Source organism: Rhincodon typus, chromosome 10, assembly GCF_021869965.1.
Source record: "Rhincodon typus isolate 14 chromosome 10, sRhiTyp1.1, whole genome shotgun sequence".
NCBI lineage: Eukaryota > Metazoa > Chordata > Chondrichthyes > Orectolobiformes > Rhincodontidae > Rhincodon > Rhincodon typus.
The window spans coordinates 65,936,126-65,953,638 of record NC_063341.1 but is presented as its reverse complement, the minus strand read 5'-3'; the positions used below and the strand labels follow the sequence as shown (position 1 = coordinate 65,953,638).

At 42.1% G+C, this 17,513-nt stretch overlaps 1 protein-coding gene across 1 annotated transcript in view; it reads left to right on the top strand.

The window, feature by feature from the left end:
• The window catches only part of ephx4 (epoxide hydrolase 4), a 49,243-nt gene that overhangs the window by 12,151 nt on the left and 19,579 nt on the right, over positions 1-17,513 (top strand). Inside the window, exons 3-4 of the mRNA XM_020514779.2 lie at positions 6,968-7,125; positions 13,569-13,697. Coding sequence (XP_020370368.1) covers positions 6,968-7,125; positions 13,569-13,697 — 287 coding nt within the window. The remainder of the gene's footprint in view (positions 1-6,967; positions 7,126-13,568; positions 13,698-17,513) is intronic.

The following is a 17,513-nucleotide window of genomic DNA, read 5'->3' as shown; positions in this document are numbered from 1 at the left end:
TGAATATTTAATCATCTAAATACATGAGTTTCATGTATATGAAAGTCAGACAATTCTATTAGTTGCCCACATATTTAAATAAAATCAACACAAATTATTTTACATCTGTAGCAAAAAGGCCATTAAATCCCTGCGTGTATAGATTCATCCTGATAATGCCAGAAATCAGAAACAGTAGCAATGAGGAAATACTCAAACCGTTTCTGCTGGCACAAAAAGCCTGAAGAGATTTTAATAGAGTTTTTTTAAAATTCTGATGGCTTTGATAAGGTGGATAGGGTTACTTGGGAAGAGCAGTTCATCTGGTAAGGTAGTCAGTGACAAGTTTTCATCGACTTCCGAGGAGAGAGAACAGAAGTTTGATTACACTAAGCATTGTTCAAGGACAAAGTGCTTTTTGATAGGTAATTGAAGTAGAGACCATTGCGTGTTTGTTTGGAAATTATTTGAACTGAAACAATACACAAAATTTTGGCAAGTGACTAGAGCACTAGAATTAACAAGGAGCCAGCAAACACCCCGAGATGAGTGGCCACCATTGCTGTTAACTTCCAAAGTTCTTCTATTGCATGCCTCTGCCAGGCAGTCTCTTAGCGATCGGGTTAGAAATATTAGATCAGCTCAACTGTTCTCTCAGTCTCAAATGGAGCATACAGCAGCACCATACATGTGGGACATTTGACTAGAAGTATAGAATGCTTACACCACATTCTCCATCATGGGTCATTCCTATTATAAGCACATTAATTCTTCTGTTCTAGGAAGATATGCAAGGCATTTATTTTTGCTGTAGATATAGAAGTTTTGCACTATGGCATTTTGTACCCAAGGCTGTTTCGATTAAAAAAAGGCTAATGATACTTCTGAAAAGTTGGTAATTCAAAATAAAACTGAAAAATATCTTTGAATAAATGTTATTGCTTTGAGATGAGTGAACGATCTGAATTCATTTTTATTACATTGCATTTGGAGATGGTTATTTTGTTTTTTTGTAGGACATGGGCATTACTGGCTAGGCCACCATTTATTGCCCATCCCTAATTGCTCAGTGGGCAGTTAAGAGTTGACTACATTTTTGTGCATCTGGAGTCACATTTAGGCTAGATCAGGTAAAGATGGCAGATTTCTTCCATAAAGGACACTAGCGAGCCAGTTGGGCTTTTACAACAATTGACAGTAGTTACATTAGTTTTTTATGAATTCAAATTTCACTATCTCCTATGGTGGGATTCAAGCCCATTACCCCAGGTTCTGGATTAATAGTTCTGTGACATTACCACTATGTTATTCAAGTGTGCTTGGATCACCTCATGTACATGTGTACATGTACAAAAACAGGTATTTAGAATAAGAATGAAGTTAAATGTGGTTAATCGCAAAATTCCACTTTGCTGTTTTATAAGTGTAAATAAAAGTACAGAAAGTACATTTTTTGCAGTGGAGATTTAAGTAATTCTGCAGAATGCTGATAGTAAATATTGTATTTCCTACACTGGAAATTTCAGATTTTCTGTGCATTATCAATCATTACATAAATTGCTGCAGTTTGACATTTGAAGCCAAAAGGAGTTTATTCTTGGATGAGTTTCATATATACACATATATGGAGTATTTATAAAACTTTTAAATGTAGAAATAACAACAGTTGCTACAAGCCACAATTATCTCTTGATCTTGGTATCACTGAAGGGATCAGCTAATGAGTGTAATACAGCAGCCTTCTCCATTTGCTGATGCCATATGTTACCATCTCAGTTGGAATAAAAAATTCAAAATCCCACTTACTTACTGAAAGAATGAGACCAGAAGATTCCATACTTTAAAACTGAAGCAATTTTAGCCTACAAGAGTCAAACAAAGCAGAGTAAATGCCAAAAGGGGAGGCAGTGGCATAGTGGTATTCTAACTAGATTGTGAATGCAGAAACCCAGGTAGTGTTCTGGGGACCCAGTTTGAATCTGCTGCTGGTATGCTCCTGGCGTCTTCCACCTTGAAGTCTGGTGCAAAGTACCTATCTGGTTCCTCCGCCATTTCTTTGTTCCCTATAGCTACATCTTCAGCTTCATTTTCCAGTGTTGGAATGTCTTCTTTTGCCTCCCTCTTAGACATTTTATGTCTAACAAAATATCCTGCAATCTTCTTTTATATTACTAGCTAGGTTGCCCTTCCCCTCCCCCATTTCTGAAGAAGGGCCCAGACCCAAAACATCAGCTTTCCTGCTCCTCTGATGCTGCTTGACCTGCTGTGTTCATCCAGCTCTACGCCTTGTTATCTCATATTCACCCTCCCAGCCTGATCGGTATCAACTCTTTGTCTGTCCAACTGCTCTTCTCTCTCTTTAGGCTCTAGCCTATCATTTACTCCCTACTCCATCCCCCTCCCCTTTTTTCTGCATATAAACTGACGTTTTCCCAGCCACCGTCAATTCTGAGGAAGGGTCACCGGACCCGAAACGTTAACTCTGTCTTATGCCTTCACAGATGCTGCCAGACCTGCTGAGCTTTTCCAGCAACTTTGTTTTTGTTCCTGATTCACAGCATCCACAGTTCTTTCGGTTTTTATTGTGAATTCTATCATATTGTTGTCACTGCCCCCAACTTGTTCCTTCACGTTAAGGTCTGAAATCAAATTTGCCTCATTACACATCACCAAACCCGGAACTGCCTGTTCCCTTGTGGGCTCTACCACAAGCTGCTCCAAAAATCTGACAGACATTTCATGAATTTTTTTTCTTGGGAGCCATTGTCAACCTGATTTTCCCCTGTTCCCCCATGATTATTGTACTGGTACCTTTCCTATACGCCTTTCTATCTCCTGATTTATTTTCTGCCCCACAACCTAACTACTGCGCAGTGACCAGTACACAACTCTCATCAGGGTCTTTTTATCTTTGTGGTTCTTCAACTCTACCCTCACAATTCTATACCTTCCAACCCTGTATTGCTTCTTGCTGTTGATTTAATTTCATTTCTCACAACAAGGCAGCCCCGCCCCCCTGCCCATCTGCCTGTCCTTTCAATAGAATGCGTATCCTTGGATATTTGGTTCCCAGTCCCAATCCCCTTGCAGCTATATCTCTGTGATACCCACAGCACTGTACTTCCCAATTTCAATCTGCACTACAAACTCATTTACCTTGTATAGTACACTGCATGCATTTAAGTACAGCACCCTCAGTTTTGCGTTGATCCACTTCTTAATATTGTCCCCTTATCCACTGTGCCTGAAGTTAGATTCCTGACCCTTTCCATATTCTCTGTCCGATTCCCTCTGTCTGTGAGGGTTTAGACTATCACAGTCAGGGGTATGTACAGGGACTGGATGTATAGATGTGAGGGGTCTGGGCAATTCTCATCCCGGGCTATCCAGGTTTGGTCACTCAAGGGATTGGGTCACAGTCAGTCTGTAAATTCCATACACAGAAACTAAAGGGAAAGATGGATTGGGATCATAAGGGGGAGGAGTACTACTGCAGGAAGGCGAATTACAATCATGTTCACGGGGATTCAAGGCTGCAGGCTGAGGTGGGGGAGCATGACAGTTGTGAATGGGGGCAACGGTCTCTGTAAGTGGGGACGAGGACGTAGTAAAGCATGGATGGGAACGGGTGTCATGTACCTTTGGGGGGGTGGGGGGTGGTGGGGTGGGGGGGGGGGGACCGGGGGGTTGTGGGGGGCGGATGTTGTCCATGGCCAGGAACATTCTGGCTTCAAGGAATTAGGGAGACAATGTATGATCACACCTTGCATGGTTCCCTCATATGCCATGAGCTAAGGGGGTGCAAAGGTGGGCAGGTATGGGCTACAGTAGATTTTAGAGTACAGTAGATTTTACAGTAGATTTAGATTTTATTGTCATGTGTGCTCAAGTACAGGAGTAGAGTGAAAAATGTGTAATGTCATCACACAAGGCACCATCTTACCTGCCTAGGTATCTAGATACAAAAACTTAGGTACAAAGTAATAAGAGAAACAGAGTTAAAATGTTAAGCATTACTTCATAGAATAAGTAGAAAATAAAGAAATAATAATAGTTAACATTAAAGTCTTTCTTTAGTTAAATGAGGAAAGTAAAGGAATAAGTTAAAAGTTCAACAGCCTTTGATGAGCCCGCCACTTGTCTTGCTCTCTGGGAGAGCTTAGCTGCCTTTTCTCGACGCCGCCACCACAGATACCATCTCTGCTGTCTCTCCGATCTCCCCCAGTGCCTCGAGAACATGCCCAAGCAGCACCCACTTGCATGCCGAGCCAAGGCATCACCATGAGTTGCACAATTAGAAGGAAAATGGCTGCAACCACACCTAAAGTGGGTGGGTTTCCTCACTGTGTCTCGAGCTGTGAGGAATGGGGAGTGCTGCAAGACCGACTGATTTGAGTCCCTGTAAAGGAAAACATTACACACAGAATCATGCTCTGTACAGAACCTGAAAATCTGATGTTCCTAATGCATTGGCTGCCTGTGTGCTGTAAAACCTCCTGCCTCACTCCCTGCCGACCACATCATTCACACTAACACTTTTGGACACAGGCCAGGAAAAGAATAAGGATGTTTTAGGTTCAGCATTAATGGTATCAACAGAGCCTATTGTCCCACGTATAGCTTATTCCTGTAGATTCCGCGACCTATAGCAGGCTCTCCACACAGACATTGATCAATGGCACATCCTATATAGGCATGAAGCTAGGCATCAAGCTGGTTCAGTTACATTTGGAGCTACATAGAGATCGGAACAAACAGATTTAGTGCAAAACTAATAAGCTATATCCAAAGGTGATACTTGATATATGGTGCACCGTCACTTGTGCCACCAAAGTGCCCTCAGCAGAATTTTTACTTTCTTTCCCTCCCACTGTGGTCTCAGCATTGTCCCTGGCTTTGCAGCTGGGGTGGAGGGAGCCTGCTCAGCAGTGGAGCCCTTTGACCCTGGAGGTTTGATCAGATGATCCTGGAACATTTATGTCTGGCTAGCCCTGACCTGCTGAGGTAAGTGCACTCTTTGGCTTAAATGGCCAAGAGTCCAAGGGGGCGCAGGCAGATGGATGTTGAAGGCCCAGCCACCTCTGGAGTGTCCTAAGATTTTTGAGGGTTCTGCACGTGGTTCTCCCTCTAGATGGGTGCCTCCTGGCACCTCCCTATTTCCCTTGAGGAAGAGGCCCCTGGAGTGTGTGCCAGGGTCCCTGTCCCCCTGTCGCCAGGTCAGGCAGAGCAGGCCGTTTCTCTGCCAAGGTGGAGGTATCTGAGTGAAACCTGCGAGACACTACAAGAGAGAGAAGACATTGTGGCAGTGGTTAGAAGTGGCATGTGAGGAATGATACTGACAATGGGGTTACTGTGAGAGTTACAGAGGAGTGAACAGTGAGATAACAAGGTGTAGAGCTGGATGAACACAGCAGGCCAAGCAGCACCATAGGAGCAGGAAGGCTGGGAATTGGCTGGCAGTGCCCGTAGTGCTGGTGCAGCTAGGGCAAGGTGGTGAGGTAGTGAGGGAGTGAGTAGGCAATATGAAGGGCATATAGGGTTAGTTTGGGGGCAGGAGAAGCAAGAGGGAGTGAGTGAAGTTATTGCAGGCAGTTGTGAGAATGGCAGGACATGAGCCTTGTTGGGAGGTGGGTGCAGTAGTAGGCTGTGATCCTGGCACAGGGCGCAGGTCATTGAATTTTTTGGTGGCACTACAGGCCATTCCTCCCCAACCTAGAGACTGCACTGACCCAGATGGTAACCTCAAACCAGGCTGCCAGGGTCTTGTGGTGTGGCCCCTTCTACTGGTATTTAGGGAAGTCCCTCCTCTGTATCAGCCTCTGCAGTAGGACCCCCCAAGACCTGATAGAGAATCAAGGCACCATCTTTCTAATGGGATGGCGGAGAGGCCCAAGTGCTGAAAGGATTACTCCTGTTCCTATTCCTGATGGTCTTGTCTTTATCTCTCCAAGATGTACACATTTTGTCCACAACCAGCTTCAGAAAGCCAGTGTTCACCTGGGTGCGCACCTGCCTTTTAATGATGGCACTTTGCTAGAGACGTTGGTCTTCCAGTGGATATCCAGTGAGTGTGAGCTGTTCTGGGAGTGGCACATGGTTAAATTGGGTTAGGATCAGACATGAGGGATATCCCAGGAGCTGGCTACATAGTAAATGAGGTGAGTTTAGTAAGATATAGTGAGAAATCACATTAGGCCTCACAATGAAAAACCTTCCAAATTAAAGCCAACTGGCATTTAGACAAAAAAATGTAAGATTCACCCCTTAGTCTCTGTTTTCTTTATCAGTTTCCTTTTCAGTTCAGTTCATCCTCAAAAAGTTACAAGTTTGAAACTACAAATTCCATCAGACAAAGCTGAAGGAGGTAACAACATAAGTTTTGAAGGATGAGGGAGGATCTCACTGAAAACTACAGAATACTGAGAGGCCTGGATGAAGCGGACGTGGAAAAGATATTTTCACTAGTAGGAGAGACTAGGACACAAGGACACATCCTCAGAGCAAAGAGATGATGCTTTAGAACTGAAATGAGGAGGATTTCTTCAGCCAGAGGATGGTTAACCTGTGGAATTCATTTCCACAGAACACTGTAGAGGCCAAGTCATTGAGTCTATTTAAGACAGAGATAGATATATTCGTGATTAATAAGGGTTATGGGAAGAAAGCAAGAGAATGGAATTGAGAAATATATCAGCCATGATTGAATGGTGGAACAGACTTGATGGGCCAAATGGCCTAGTTCTGCTCCTATAATCTTGGGAGTGCAGAAAGAAGAGGAGCATTTTTGCTGGACTTGGGATTGAATTCAGATGGTTTTGATTCACTCTTTTGGACAACACAGGCGTTTGCCGTGTATACACTAGGGACACCCTAAGGATGAAAATGAAGACTTTTGATGCTCTCATTTTCCTTTTTTAAAAAATAGCAAGAGGCCATTTGATCGTAAACAGTGTCCATGTTACTCATATTATTTTCTCCTCTGATGCAGGTACTCTTGGCGTTATCAGCTTCAAGAATTTAAGAGTGAATTCCGAGTGGTTGCAGTTGATTTACGAGGATACGGAGAGTCAGATGCACCCATTGGTCGAGAAAACTACCAGCTGGATTGTTTGATTACAGACGTGAAGGACATTGTGGAGTCCCTCGGTAGGTTTCTGGGACGGATGCCTGGCTTTCACTGATGTGCTTTGTTCTGTGGCTACACTCCAGGGGATTTAGTGTGCTGCTTCCTCTATTTCTATTTCTGATTTCCACAATTTATTGTTTCTCTCTACAAATCTCCCAGCAGAATTAAGATATTCCATTTGCATTGTAACCAATGGTAACCAAGTTCCACTGTAGCACTTTGGCTTTGTTCTGTAGTCATGACTAACTTCACAAGGGTGTTAGGATCCAGGGAGCGGTGAGCAAGATCTACAAACCTGAGGATTCAATAATGTATTAAATCATTCTCGGTCCAAGATGGAATTAAATTCCAGAAGCAATAGCCAGAGCCTCCTTTTCTGCTGTTAATAGATACACTTTAATTTATCAATTATCTTTATAATAAGACCATAAGATATAGGAGCAGAATTAGGCCATTTGGCTCATTGAGTCTGCTCCACCATTTGATCGTGGCTTATATATTTCTCAACCCCATTCTCCCACCTTCTCCCTAACTCTTGATTTCCTTACTAATCAAGAGCCTATCTATCTCTGTCTTAAATACACTCAATGACTTGGCGTCCACAGCCCTCTGCGTCGATGAGTTTCACCACCCTCTGGCTGATATTAATTCTTCCTCATTTCAGTTCTAAGGAATAAACAATGCCCTCAATTCCTTCATCCAGATCCTTAAAGTATAACATGAATAGGTGTGGTCCCAACAGGGACCATTGCGGAACTCCACTAGTCAACGGCTGCCATCCTGAGAAAGACCCTTTTATCCCCATTCTCTGCCTTCTGTCAGTCAGCCAATCCTCTATCCACGTCAATACCTTGACCCCTAAGGTAATTATCCATAGACCACAGAAAGCCACAGACATCTCACTCCATTAGAGATAGAGACAGACAATTGTTGACACAATAGGGCTTGAAAAGCATCAAGCATTGGGAAAGGTAAGGAGGTGGGCGTCCGTGAACTACTATAGCTAGTACATGGTCTGAATGCACACCTTTTGCTCCAGTCATTATCTAACTGAGCTCACTCACCCAAACACTTAAAAAAAAAGAATATATTTGTCACTTTAAAACATGAAGCTAGATATTCCCATTGGCTTCAGGACCCCAGTGTCAGGACCAAATGCCGATTCAGAGCCCACTCTTGCCACAGTGAGACCTGCTCAGTGCTTGATGAGAAGGCAACCTCCTCATTCTCTGCCTCTATTCTCATTGTCTAACGAAGGACAGTGGGTGGGCTGTCAGTGCCACAGAGGTTTGGCAGCCCAGGACCCTTGATAGCTTCACCAGGAGAGGCAGACACTGCAGAGACAGGTCAGGGACAGTTAATGCATTCAAAACTGAGGTGTCCTCACATGAACAGGATTCACGTTGAAAGGCCCATGGGAATGTAGGAGGAAACAACTCTACTGCTGTTCATGTTTGAAGCCCATCAGTGGGGAATCTCTCAACCACCAGCCCAGCACAGAGAAAGTTCCCACCATTGAGCTGATGGACTCATTATGTGTCTCAGGTCACTGATAGATGATGGCTACAGCATTACTCTTCATTTCAGCCCTCTTTAATCAATCGTCTTCCCAAACCCACAGAACAGCAGCAGTGGTTTGGAAAGCAGTCTCCACTATTTTTCAGACTCTCTCCCTGCTAATTCCCAGGCCACTGTCTCTACTGTCCCACCCAGCTTCCAATCTCCTTTTCATGAGCCAGGAAAATTCAGTCCCTTAATGTTTAACAAGGGACAGTTATTTTTAAACATTTTAATATAGAACAGAGATAAACTAAGTACCAGCTGTGCTAAAATTTGGAAATTGTGCACTTCCTTTCTTGTCACTGAGTCAGAAGTGGGGCGTGTGACTTAATAATTCAATTATAGTTTATATCACAACTGATGCTAGAATGGTAAGATGGCAAATTTGGTCTTTTGGGACAATGAGATTAGATGGATTGGTGAACTCCCTCATCCCAACCTATCGTATGATCCTGGAAAATGTTTAGGTTTTCAACAAAATTATTTACCTTTGTGAAAAATTACATTTTCATTTCTCAACTGAAATGTCAGAGCTAGCATTCAGTCTTTGAAATTTTGGACATGTGTAATGGAGCAAAATATTTCCAAGGAACTTGTGTGGGCTTCTTGCCTAGCTAGTATTATACCAAGACTTTCTTCAGCTCCCTGGTGAGATAATAATTGGTTTAATTGTTGCTTTCAATTGCTAATCTCTTACCACTGTATTAAATTCCTGCTGAAAATTGTGGCTTTCCAGTCTTATGGACAATATTTGACTTGGCACCAAAATTATGATTTTCTACTCACCATTAAGTTGGTATTAATAATGTTAAATTTCCAAAAATCTAATCTAATTTGCTTGTTGTTTCATGTCTACACATGTTCAAAGAACTACAAAAATAAACCAAAATAAAGGCTTAATTTTAATCAGAGTTGTATGCCTTGGCAATCAATTTGCCAAGTAAATCTGATACCTCTGGAGGTGGTTGCTGCTGTTTCTAAAGAAATGTGTGCTTTGACCCCCATAGGCTTAAACACATTTGATAATAATTCAAAAAATATCTTTGGGTTTTGATTTTCAATTTTAAATAATGGCTGATATTTTTGTAGTTAAAATTTCAAAGGTGCTTTCAGAACTCAACGTTAATACTGTAAAGTGTAAAACAACTCCCAGAGATGTTATGTAGATGCCCGGATAGTGGGAGGACGAGTTCGGCTAAGCGGAAAAGGGTGTCGGTGGAAGGGTACCGGTCGGGCCTGCGGGAGAGGGAGAAGCGGAGGCCTTTTAGGCCATCTGCATGGGGAATGCAAATATATAGGGACTGGATGCCCATGGTGAAGATGAGGTGTTGAGGACCAGGGAATCGGAAGTTTTGGAGGAGGTGGAGGGCATGGGTGGTGTCACAGACGTAGGTGGGGAGTTCCTAAAGAATTTCTGAAGACATTTCTGAAGAAGGGTCTAGACCTGAAACATCAGCTTTCCTGCTCTTCAGATGCTGCCTGGCCTGCTGTGTTCATCCAGCTCTACACCTTGTTATCCCAGAGATGTTATGGTGGGATTCAAACCCACATGCCCACAACATTAGTCAGGGGTTCTGGATTACCAGCATGGTGACATTGCCACCTCTGTGAGAACAGAGATGAATGGGGTCCAAAAATGTCAGTCTCTGTGCTGATCTCCTGATGCCATTCCCAATTGCACCCAATTCCACAGAAATGCGTTCAAGGCTGGTGAACTACCCTCCAAACAAGACACAGGTTCAAGGCTGGTGGACTATCCTCCAAACAGTACATAGTTGATTAGTTCATTAAGAACCTTGTTAAACGGAACTGAAAGAAGCTAATTGTAATTTTCTGGTTGCGCACCAGTGTTCTGCACTGACTTAACTATTTTGGGCACCTGGAGGTGAGTATTTGTTGGGTGCTTCAGGCCATTGTTTCAGACAGAATTAAAGGTGCTGCCTGGGTGCGAAAACAGCTACAGGCCTGTAGAGGCGACCTTATGTGGTGGCCTGTCTGCATGAACCATTTTATCATAAAAATTATCTTAAAACCGGCTTGTGGACATCTCCATGTTCAAACACACTCACTGTTAAGTTACTTGCCATCACAACCTGCAGCTTCCTGTCCAACTGGAAAGTCTCAGTTTAGCTGTTTGCAGCAGCCTCCTAGCTGCCCTTAATTGTTCAAGGAACCTGTCTCCATGCCAATTAAGGAGGACATCTCTGTGGAAATCCCAACAGGTAATTGTTCCTCATCCTGACAGTTTGGGACCCAGAAACAGTCCTGATTTTGTTTTCTGGTTGTCAAGGAAAAAAATCATGTGTCTCAATCTGGGATCTTCAATCTGATTAGTTAAGGAAATGTACACACAATCCTCAAATCCCATGTGGAGGGTACTGCATTGAAATGTATCTCTAATCATTGGATCTTCCAATACAAAGTCCCAAAGAAAACTCTGGGTAAATGTAACTGTAATGAATGCTTGACACCAATAACTCAACATCGACTGGAAAATTTGTACTTTGGAAGCCTGTGTAATATATATTGTGTTTGCCTATTGACTGGTTCCCATCAATCTGTTGACAGAGTTTTCTCATGGAGTTATTGAGTCATGCAGCACAGAAACAGACCCTTCGGTCCAACCTGTGCGCACTAACCAGATATTCAAAACTTATCTAGTCTCATTTGTCAGCATTTGGCCCTTATCCCTCTAAGCCCTTCCTATTCATGTACTCATCCAGGTGCCTTTTAAATGTTGTAATTGCACCAGCCTCCACCACTTCCTCTGGCAGCTCATTCCATACATGCAGCACCCTCTGCGTGAAAAAGTTGCTCCTCAGGTCGGTTTTAAATCTTTCCCCTCTAAGCTTAAACCTATGCCCTCTAAGTTTTGGACTCCCCTACCCTGAGAAAAAGTCCTTCGTTATTCACCCTATCCAATGCCCCTTGTGATTTTATAAAACTCTGTAAGGTCATCCCTCAGCCTCTGGCATTCCAGAAAAAGTATCCCCAGCCTGTTCAACCTCTCCCTATAGCTGAAACTCTCCAACCCTGGCAACATCCTTGTAAACATTTTCTGAATCCTTTCAAGCTTCACAACATCTTTCCTGTAGCAGGGAGATCAGAATTGAACACAGTATTCTAAAAGTGGCATCACCAATGTCCTGTACAGCCACAACAATGACATCTCAACACCTTTACTCAATGCAGTGACCAATGAAGGCAAGCATACCAAACACTCTCTACACCACTCTGTCTAACTGCAACTCCACTTTCAAGAAACTATGCACCTGGACCCCTAGGTCTCTTTGTTCATCAACACTCCCAAGGGCACTACCAGTAACTGTATAACTTCTGCCCTTGTTTACCTTACCAAAATGCAACACCTCACATTTATCTAAATTAAACTCCATCTGCCATTGGCCCATTTGATCAAGGTTCCATTGTTATCTGATATAACCTTCTTCATTGTCCACTACACCACCAATTCTGGTGTTAGCTGAAAACTTACAAACCATATCTCCTATATTCACATCTGAATCATTTCTGTTAAATGTACTTTCAGTATTACTTGCAGGAGGATAAGGTTGAAATTTCCAAGATTCTAAGACACAAGTGAATATAGAATCATAGAGATGTATAGCATGGAAACAGACCCTTCGGTTCAACTCCTCCATGCCAATCAGATAACCTAAGTTAATCTAGTCCTATTTGGCAGAATTTGACTCATATCCCTTTAAGCCCTTTCTATTCATATAACTATCCAGGTGCCTTTTAGCTGTTGTAATTGTACCAGTGTCCACCACTTCCTCTGGCAGTTCATTCCATACAAACACCACCTCTGCATGAAAAAGTTGCCATCTTGGTAACCAGTATTTCATGAAAAACTATGCTACGATCTTACTTGCCTTCAAGGACCAAGGCATGATGGCCATTCTGCAGCACAGCCTGCTACAGCCACTAACATCAAGTTGTACAAGTAGCAAAACCTTCAGCCAAGTGCCATGTTTGAAATGGGTTTAGAAATTGTTATGGACCAAACCAAACCCCCGTCAGAGATAGGAGATAGCCTAGACCCTAATTTTTTCTGTTTAAAGGCAAGGTGCTGTGTTCCAGATGTAATTCAATTGGTTACACTACTCATCTTTAAGCAAAACACACTTTATTCTTTCTCTACAGTTAAAATACAAACAAAAGAAGGAAGAATTGGTCTGACTTTAACTCTATTGGAAAACGTAACAGAATAATAGATTATTTAACTACTAAACATCAACTGTTCCAAGTTAGTAACACCCCTTAAATACACCCTTCTCAAAGGGAAATTCACTAAAATAAATTGTCTCACATGCAACATTTCCCTAGTCCAGGATAAAAGAACATCAAAAGAAAATTCTGGCACAGAGAGAAAGAACATTTTTATGTAGCAGGGAGAGATGTATGGCAGCTTCAAAGCCCCAACAACTACTAAAAGTTAAACTAAAACCCTGGTTCTGTGGGACCCTGATTCCACCCATTCATGCTGTTTCTATTGTTCCAACTTTTAAAAAAAACCCAAGGCCTCACAAGCTGTTTACTTTATTGGCTTGGAACAGACTACTCACAACCTATGTCTCAACCTTCCTTCACAAAAAAAACCATTACAAAATACACCTCTTAAACAGTATCGCCACAAAAGAGATGTAGAAAGGATGTTCCAGAGAAGAATTGTATCAGACTCGAAAATTAACTGTTTTTCGCTCCATTGATGCTGCCTACTGAGTTTCTCAAGCATTTTTGATTTCCGTTGTAGAAACAATGGGATATTTTAGAACTGAACAGTTTTGCAGTATACGGTTTTCTGATAGATTTTACTGATCAACATTCCTTTCATTTATTTTCTAAGGTCTGTGTATTACAATGTTGTCCTTTATTTTTTGTGCAGGGTACAAGAGGTGTGTTTTGATTGGCCATGATTGGGGTGGATTAATTGCTTGGTGTTCTGCTATCTATTATCCTGAGATGATAAACAAGATTGTAATTTTGAACTGCCCACATCCTACAGTTTTTTGTGGTAAGTTGCATTTCATTCCACTTGATTCTTTTTACTTAATGATAAAGGATTGATGTCCATACACCCCGATGGGTGAATGAATTCATCCAATGTGTAGTTGAACCTCAGAGTCCGAGGTCTGATCTGTCTCCAGTACTGAGTTGGCTAGTCTCCTGGGAGGACAGTGGTTGGGGCACTACAATGGGCCTCAGCATCTCTCAGTTAGGGATGAGAAATGGTTATCCAGCAAAACTCGATTGAAAGGAAGACAAGAATAAGCTCACTTGTAATGCCCCTTAAAATTAAATAAGTTGCCAACACTATCAAACATGAGGAGTGGGAACTTGTAAGAAGTACTTATATCCACAAAGTTTCCAATGAAATTATACCCCAATGAGGATCTTAGGAGACCTCTAAGGAGAGAATTGTTGAGAAAAGAAACATACACAGGTGCATGCACGTATGTATTTGACACGTTTAAGAACAGCGTTTAAGTTTTGAGGCTGCTCTTAAAAAGGCAATGTATCATTTGGGATGCTCGGGTGTTTCTCCTAGACCCACAAAATGATCCCATTGTCAACACATTTAGCCAGCTTGCCCATGCCCCATTTTCACCACCCCATTGTTCATCTCCCCCACACATTCCCTTCACTTTTCCTCTCTTGCTACTGATCTCAGTCTCCACGTGAGAATTAGGCAATTTTCTACCCTTCGTAACCAGTGACCTACAGCGAGATGCTGCATTAATAGTTTCCATCCTCAGCAGCTCATCTGAAAAGGAGATACTGTCATCGGAAATAATGAGCAATGAAGCCGAGGGATATGCATCAGGCAAAATGCAATTTGCCACATTTTTACTGCTACAGAAATAGCATAGAATCGCCTTTGTTCCTTATCAGGAGAGGTTTACTTTCCTGAACTATTTCACTGCTGCTGCAAAATAAAAAGAAATTATTCCAACTCTGGTTTTAACAGTTGAAGGCAAATATAACAGCACCATGGCAACACACTTGCAATATGCATGCTATAGAAAACCTATTTTTGCTGTTGCCAAACAGAATCTGGTTTATATGCTTGCTTTTGAAATTAGTCGGTGTCATAAATGAATTCAGGATCTATCCTGTGTTGTTTGCACGGTAGAAATCTCTCAAGATGATGCAACCCCATGGTGAGAAACTGATTTGTTTTGTTGCTCGTGCTGTATGAATGAGAGTTTATCGGCATCTAATTAAGTGTTTCATTTAGTGGAAAAGTCCTCACTAAGAAATGGACACATCAGAGCCTGCAACACAAAAGCTGTCAAGATGTAAAACAAGAAGGAATAATTATATAGTCATTAGGAGCTTGATCTCTTCTTACATGCACTCTCAGTGCTTTTTCATCCACCTGTTTATTTAAATGGGTTCAAATTGTGTTAAAACAGCACATATGGGAATGTAATTCCAATCTATCAATCAGTGCATCTTTGAAATCAATGCCATAGATAATTGCACAATATAGGTTCCTCCTGATTCATTTAGCTAAACCTACCTGAATGGTGAATTCATTATTAATTTTTCTGAAGCAAAGTTACCTAATTATTTGGTTTCCTAATGATGGTTGTTCTAACTTGGCATTAACTAGTGGAACCCTCCAGTGGTCTCTTATGGACCTTTTGCTTTCATTAATATCTATTAACCACCTCAGTGAAGATGTTGTAAAGGGAATTCTTAGTTTTGTTCTGACATGGATTTGCATGTGACAGCAATATTTTAATTCATAATTGGGGCAGCACGGTGGCTCAGTGGTCAGCACTGCTGCCTCACAGCACCAGGGACCCAGGTTTGATTCCATCCTCGGGCAGCTGTCTGTGTGGAGTTTGCACATTCTCCCCGTGTCTGTGTGGGTTTCCTCCGGGTGCTCCAGTTTCCTCCCACAGTCCAAAGATGTGCAGGTTAGGTGGATTGGCCATGCTAAATTGCCCATAGTGTTCAGGGATGTGTAGATTGGGTGGGTTATAGGGGGATGGGTCTGGGCAGGATGCTCTGAGGGTTGCTGTGGACTTGTTCAGCCAAAGGGCCTGTTTCCACACTGTCAGGATTCTACGATCTAAAACTGAAGAGCTGGCAATGCAAGTCTTTGTGTTGAACCCCAGGAGATGGGAGAGATACTAAATGAATATTTCACATCAACTTTTACTGTGGAGAAAGAAATGGAGTGTGAAAAATCCAGAGAAATAAACTTTGATGTTTTAAAAAAGTTCACATTACAGAAGAGGACGTTCAGGAAGTCTTAGAGAATATAAAGGTGGATAAATCTCCAGGACCTGATCTAATGTACCCCAGAATGTTGAGGGAAGTAAGGGAGGAAATTACGAGAGCCCTTGCAGAAATATTTGCATCATTTATAACAATGGGTGAGGTGCCTGACGATGGAGGGTAGCTAATGTTGTGCCTTTGTTTAAGAAAGGTTGTAAAGAGAAACTGGGGAACAATAGACTTGTGAGTCTGACTTTGGCTGTGGATAAATTGTTGGAGGAGATTATAAAAGATAGGGTTTATGGACATTTAGAGAGGCAAAAATTGATTAGGGATAGTCAGCATGGTTTTGTGCGAGGAAAATTATGTCTTACAAATTTGATTGAGTTTTTTGAGGAAGTTGGCAAAAAGGTTGATGATGGCAGAGCAGTAGATGTTGTTTATATGGATTTTGGTAAAGCCTTTGACAAGGTTCCGCATGTTAGACTAATTAGTAAAGCTAGATCACATGGGATTCAGGGTGAGCTTGCCAGTTGGATACATAATTGGCTTAACAGCAGGAGATAGAGTAATGGTGGAGTATTGCTTTTTGGACTGGAGGCCTGTGACCAATAATGTTCCAGCGGGATCAGTTCTGGGTCCTCTTTTGTTTGTCATTTGTATGAAATGATTTGGTTGAGAATATAGAAGGCATGGTTAGTAAATTTGAGGATGACACCAAAATTGGTAGTAATGTAGACACTGAAGAAGGTTTTCTAAGATTACAAAAGGATCTTGATCAAATGGGTCAATGAGCTGAAAAATGGCAGACGGAGTTCAATCTGGATAAATGCAAGGTATTGCATTTTGGTACAACAAACAAGGGAAGGGCTTAGACAATTAATAGTAGGGTCTTGGATAGTGTTGTAGAACAGAGGGACTTAGGGGTGCAGGTACATAGTTCTTTGAAGTTTGCATCACATATAGACAGGATGGTTAAAAAGGCGTTTGGCACGCTTGCCTCATTGCTCAATCCTTTGAGTATAGGAGTTGGGACGTAATGTTGAGGTTGTACAGGACATTGGTGAGGCCTCTTCTGGAATCTGTGTCCAGTTCTGTCACCCAGTTATAGGAAGGATATTATCAAGCTGGAGAGGGTTCAGAAGAGATTTGCGAGATTGCCGATTATGGAAGGTTTGAGTTATAAGGAAAGGTTGGATAGGCTGGGACTTTTCTCACTGGAGTGTGGGAGGTTTGAGAGGTGACCTGATAGAAGTTTGTAAAATAATGAGAGGTATTGATAGAGTTGATGGTAATTGTCTTTTCCCTAAAATGGGGAATTTCAAGACTAAGGAGCATATTCTTAAGGTGAGAGGAGAGAGATTTAAAAAAGCCATAAGAGGCTATATTTTTACACAGAGGGTGGTTCGCTTGTCAAATGAACTTCCTGATGAAGTGATGGATGCGGGTACAATTACAACATTTAAAAGACGCTTGGATGTATATATGAATAGGAACAGTTTGGAGGGATATGGACCAGGAGCAGGCAAGTGGGACTAATTTAGAGACAACAAGGTGCAGAGCTGGATGAGCACAGCAGGCCAAGCAGCATCATAGGAGC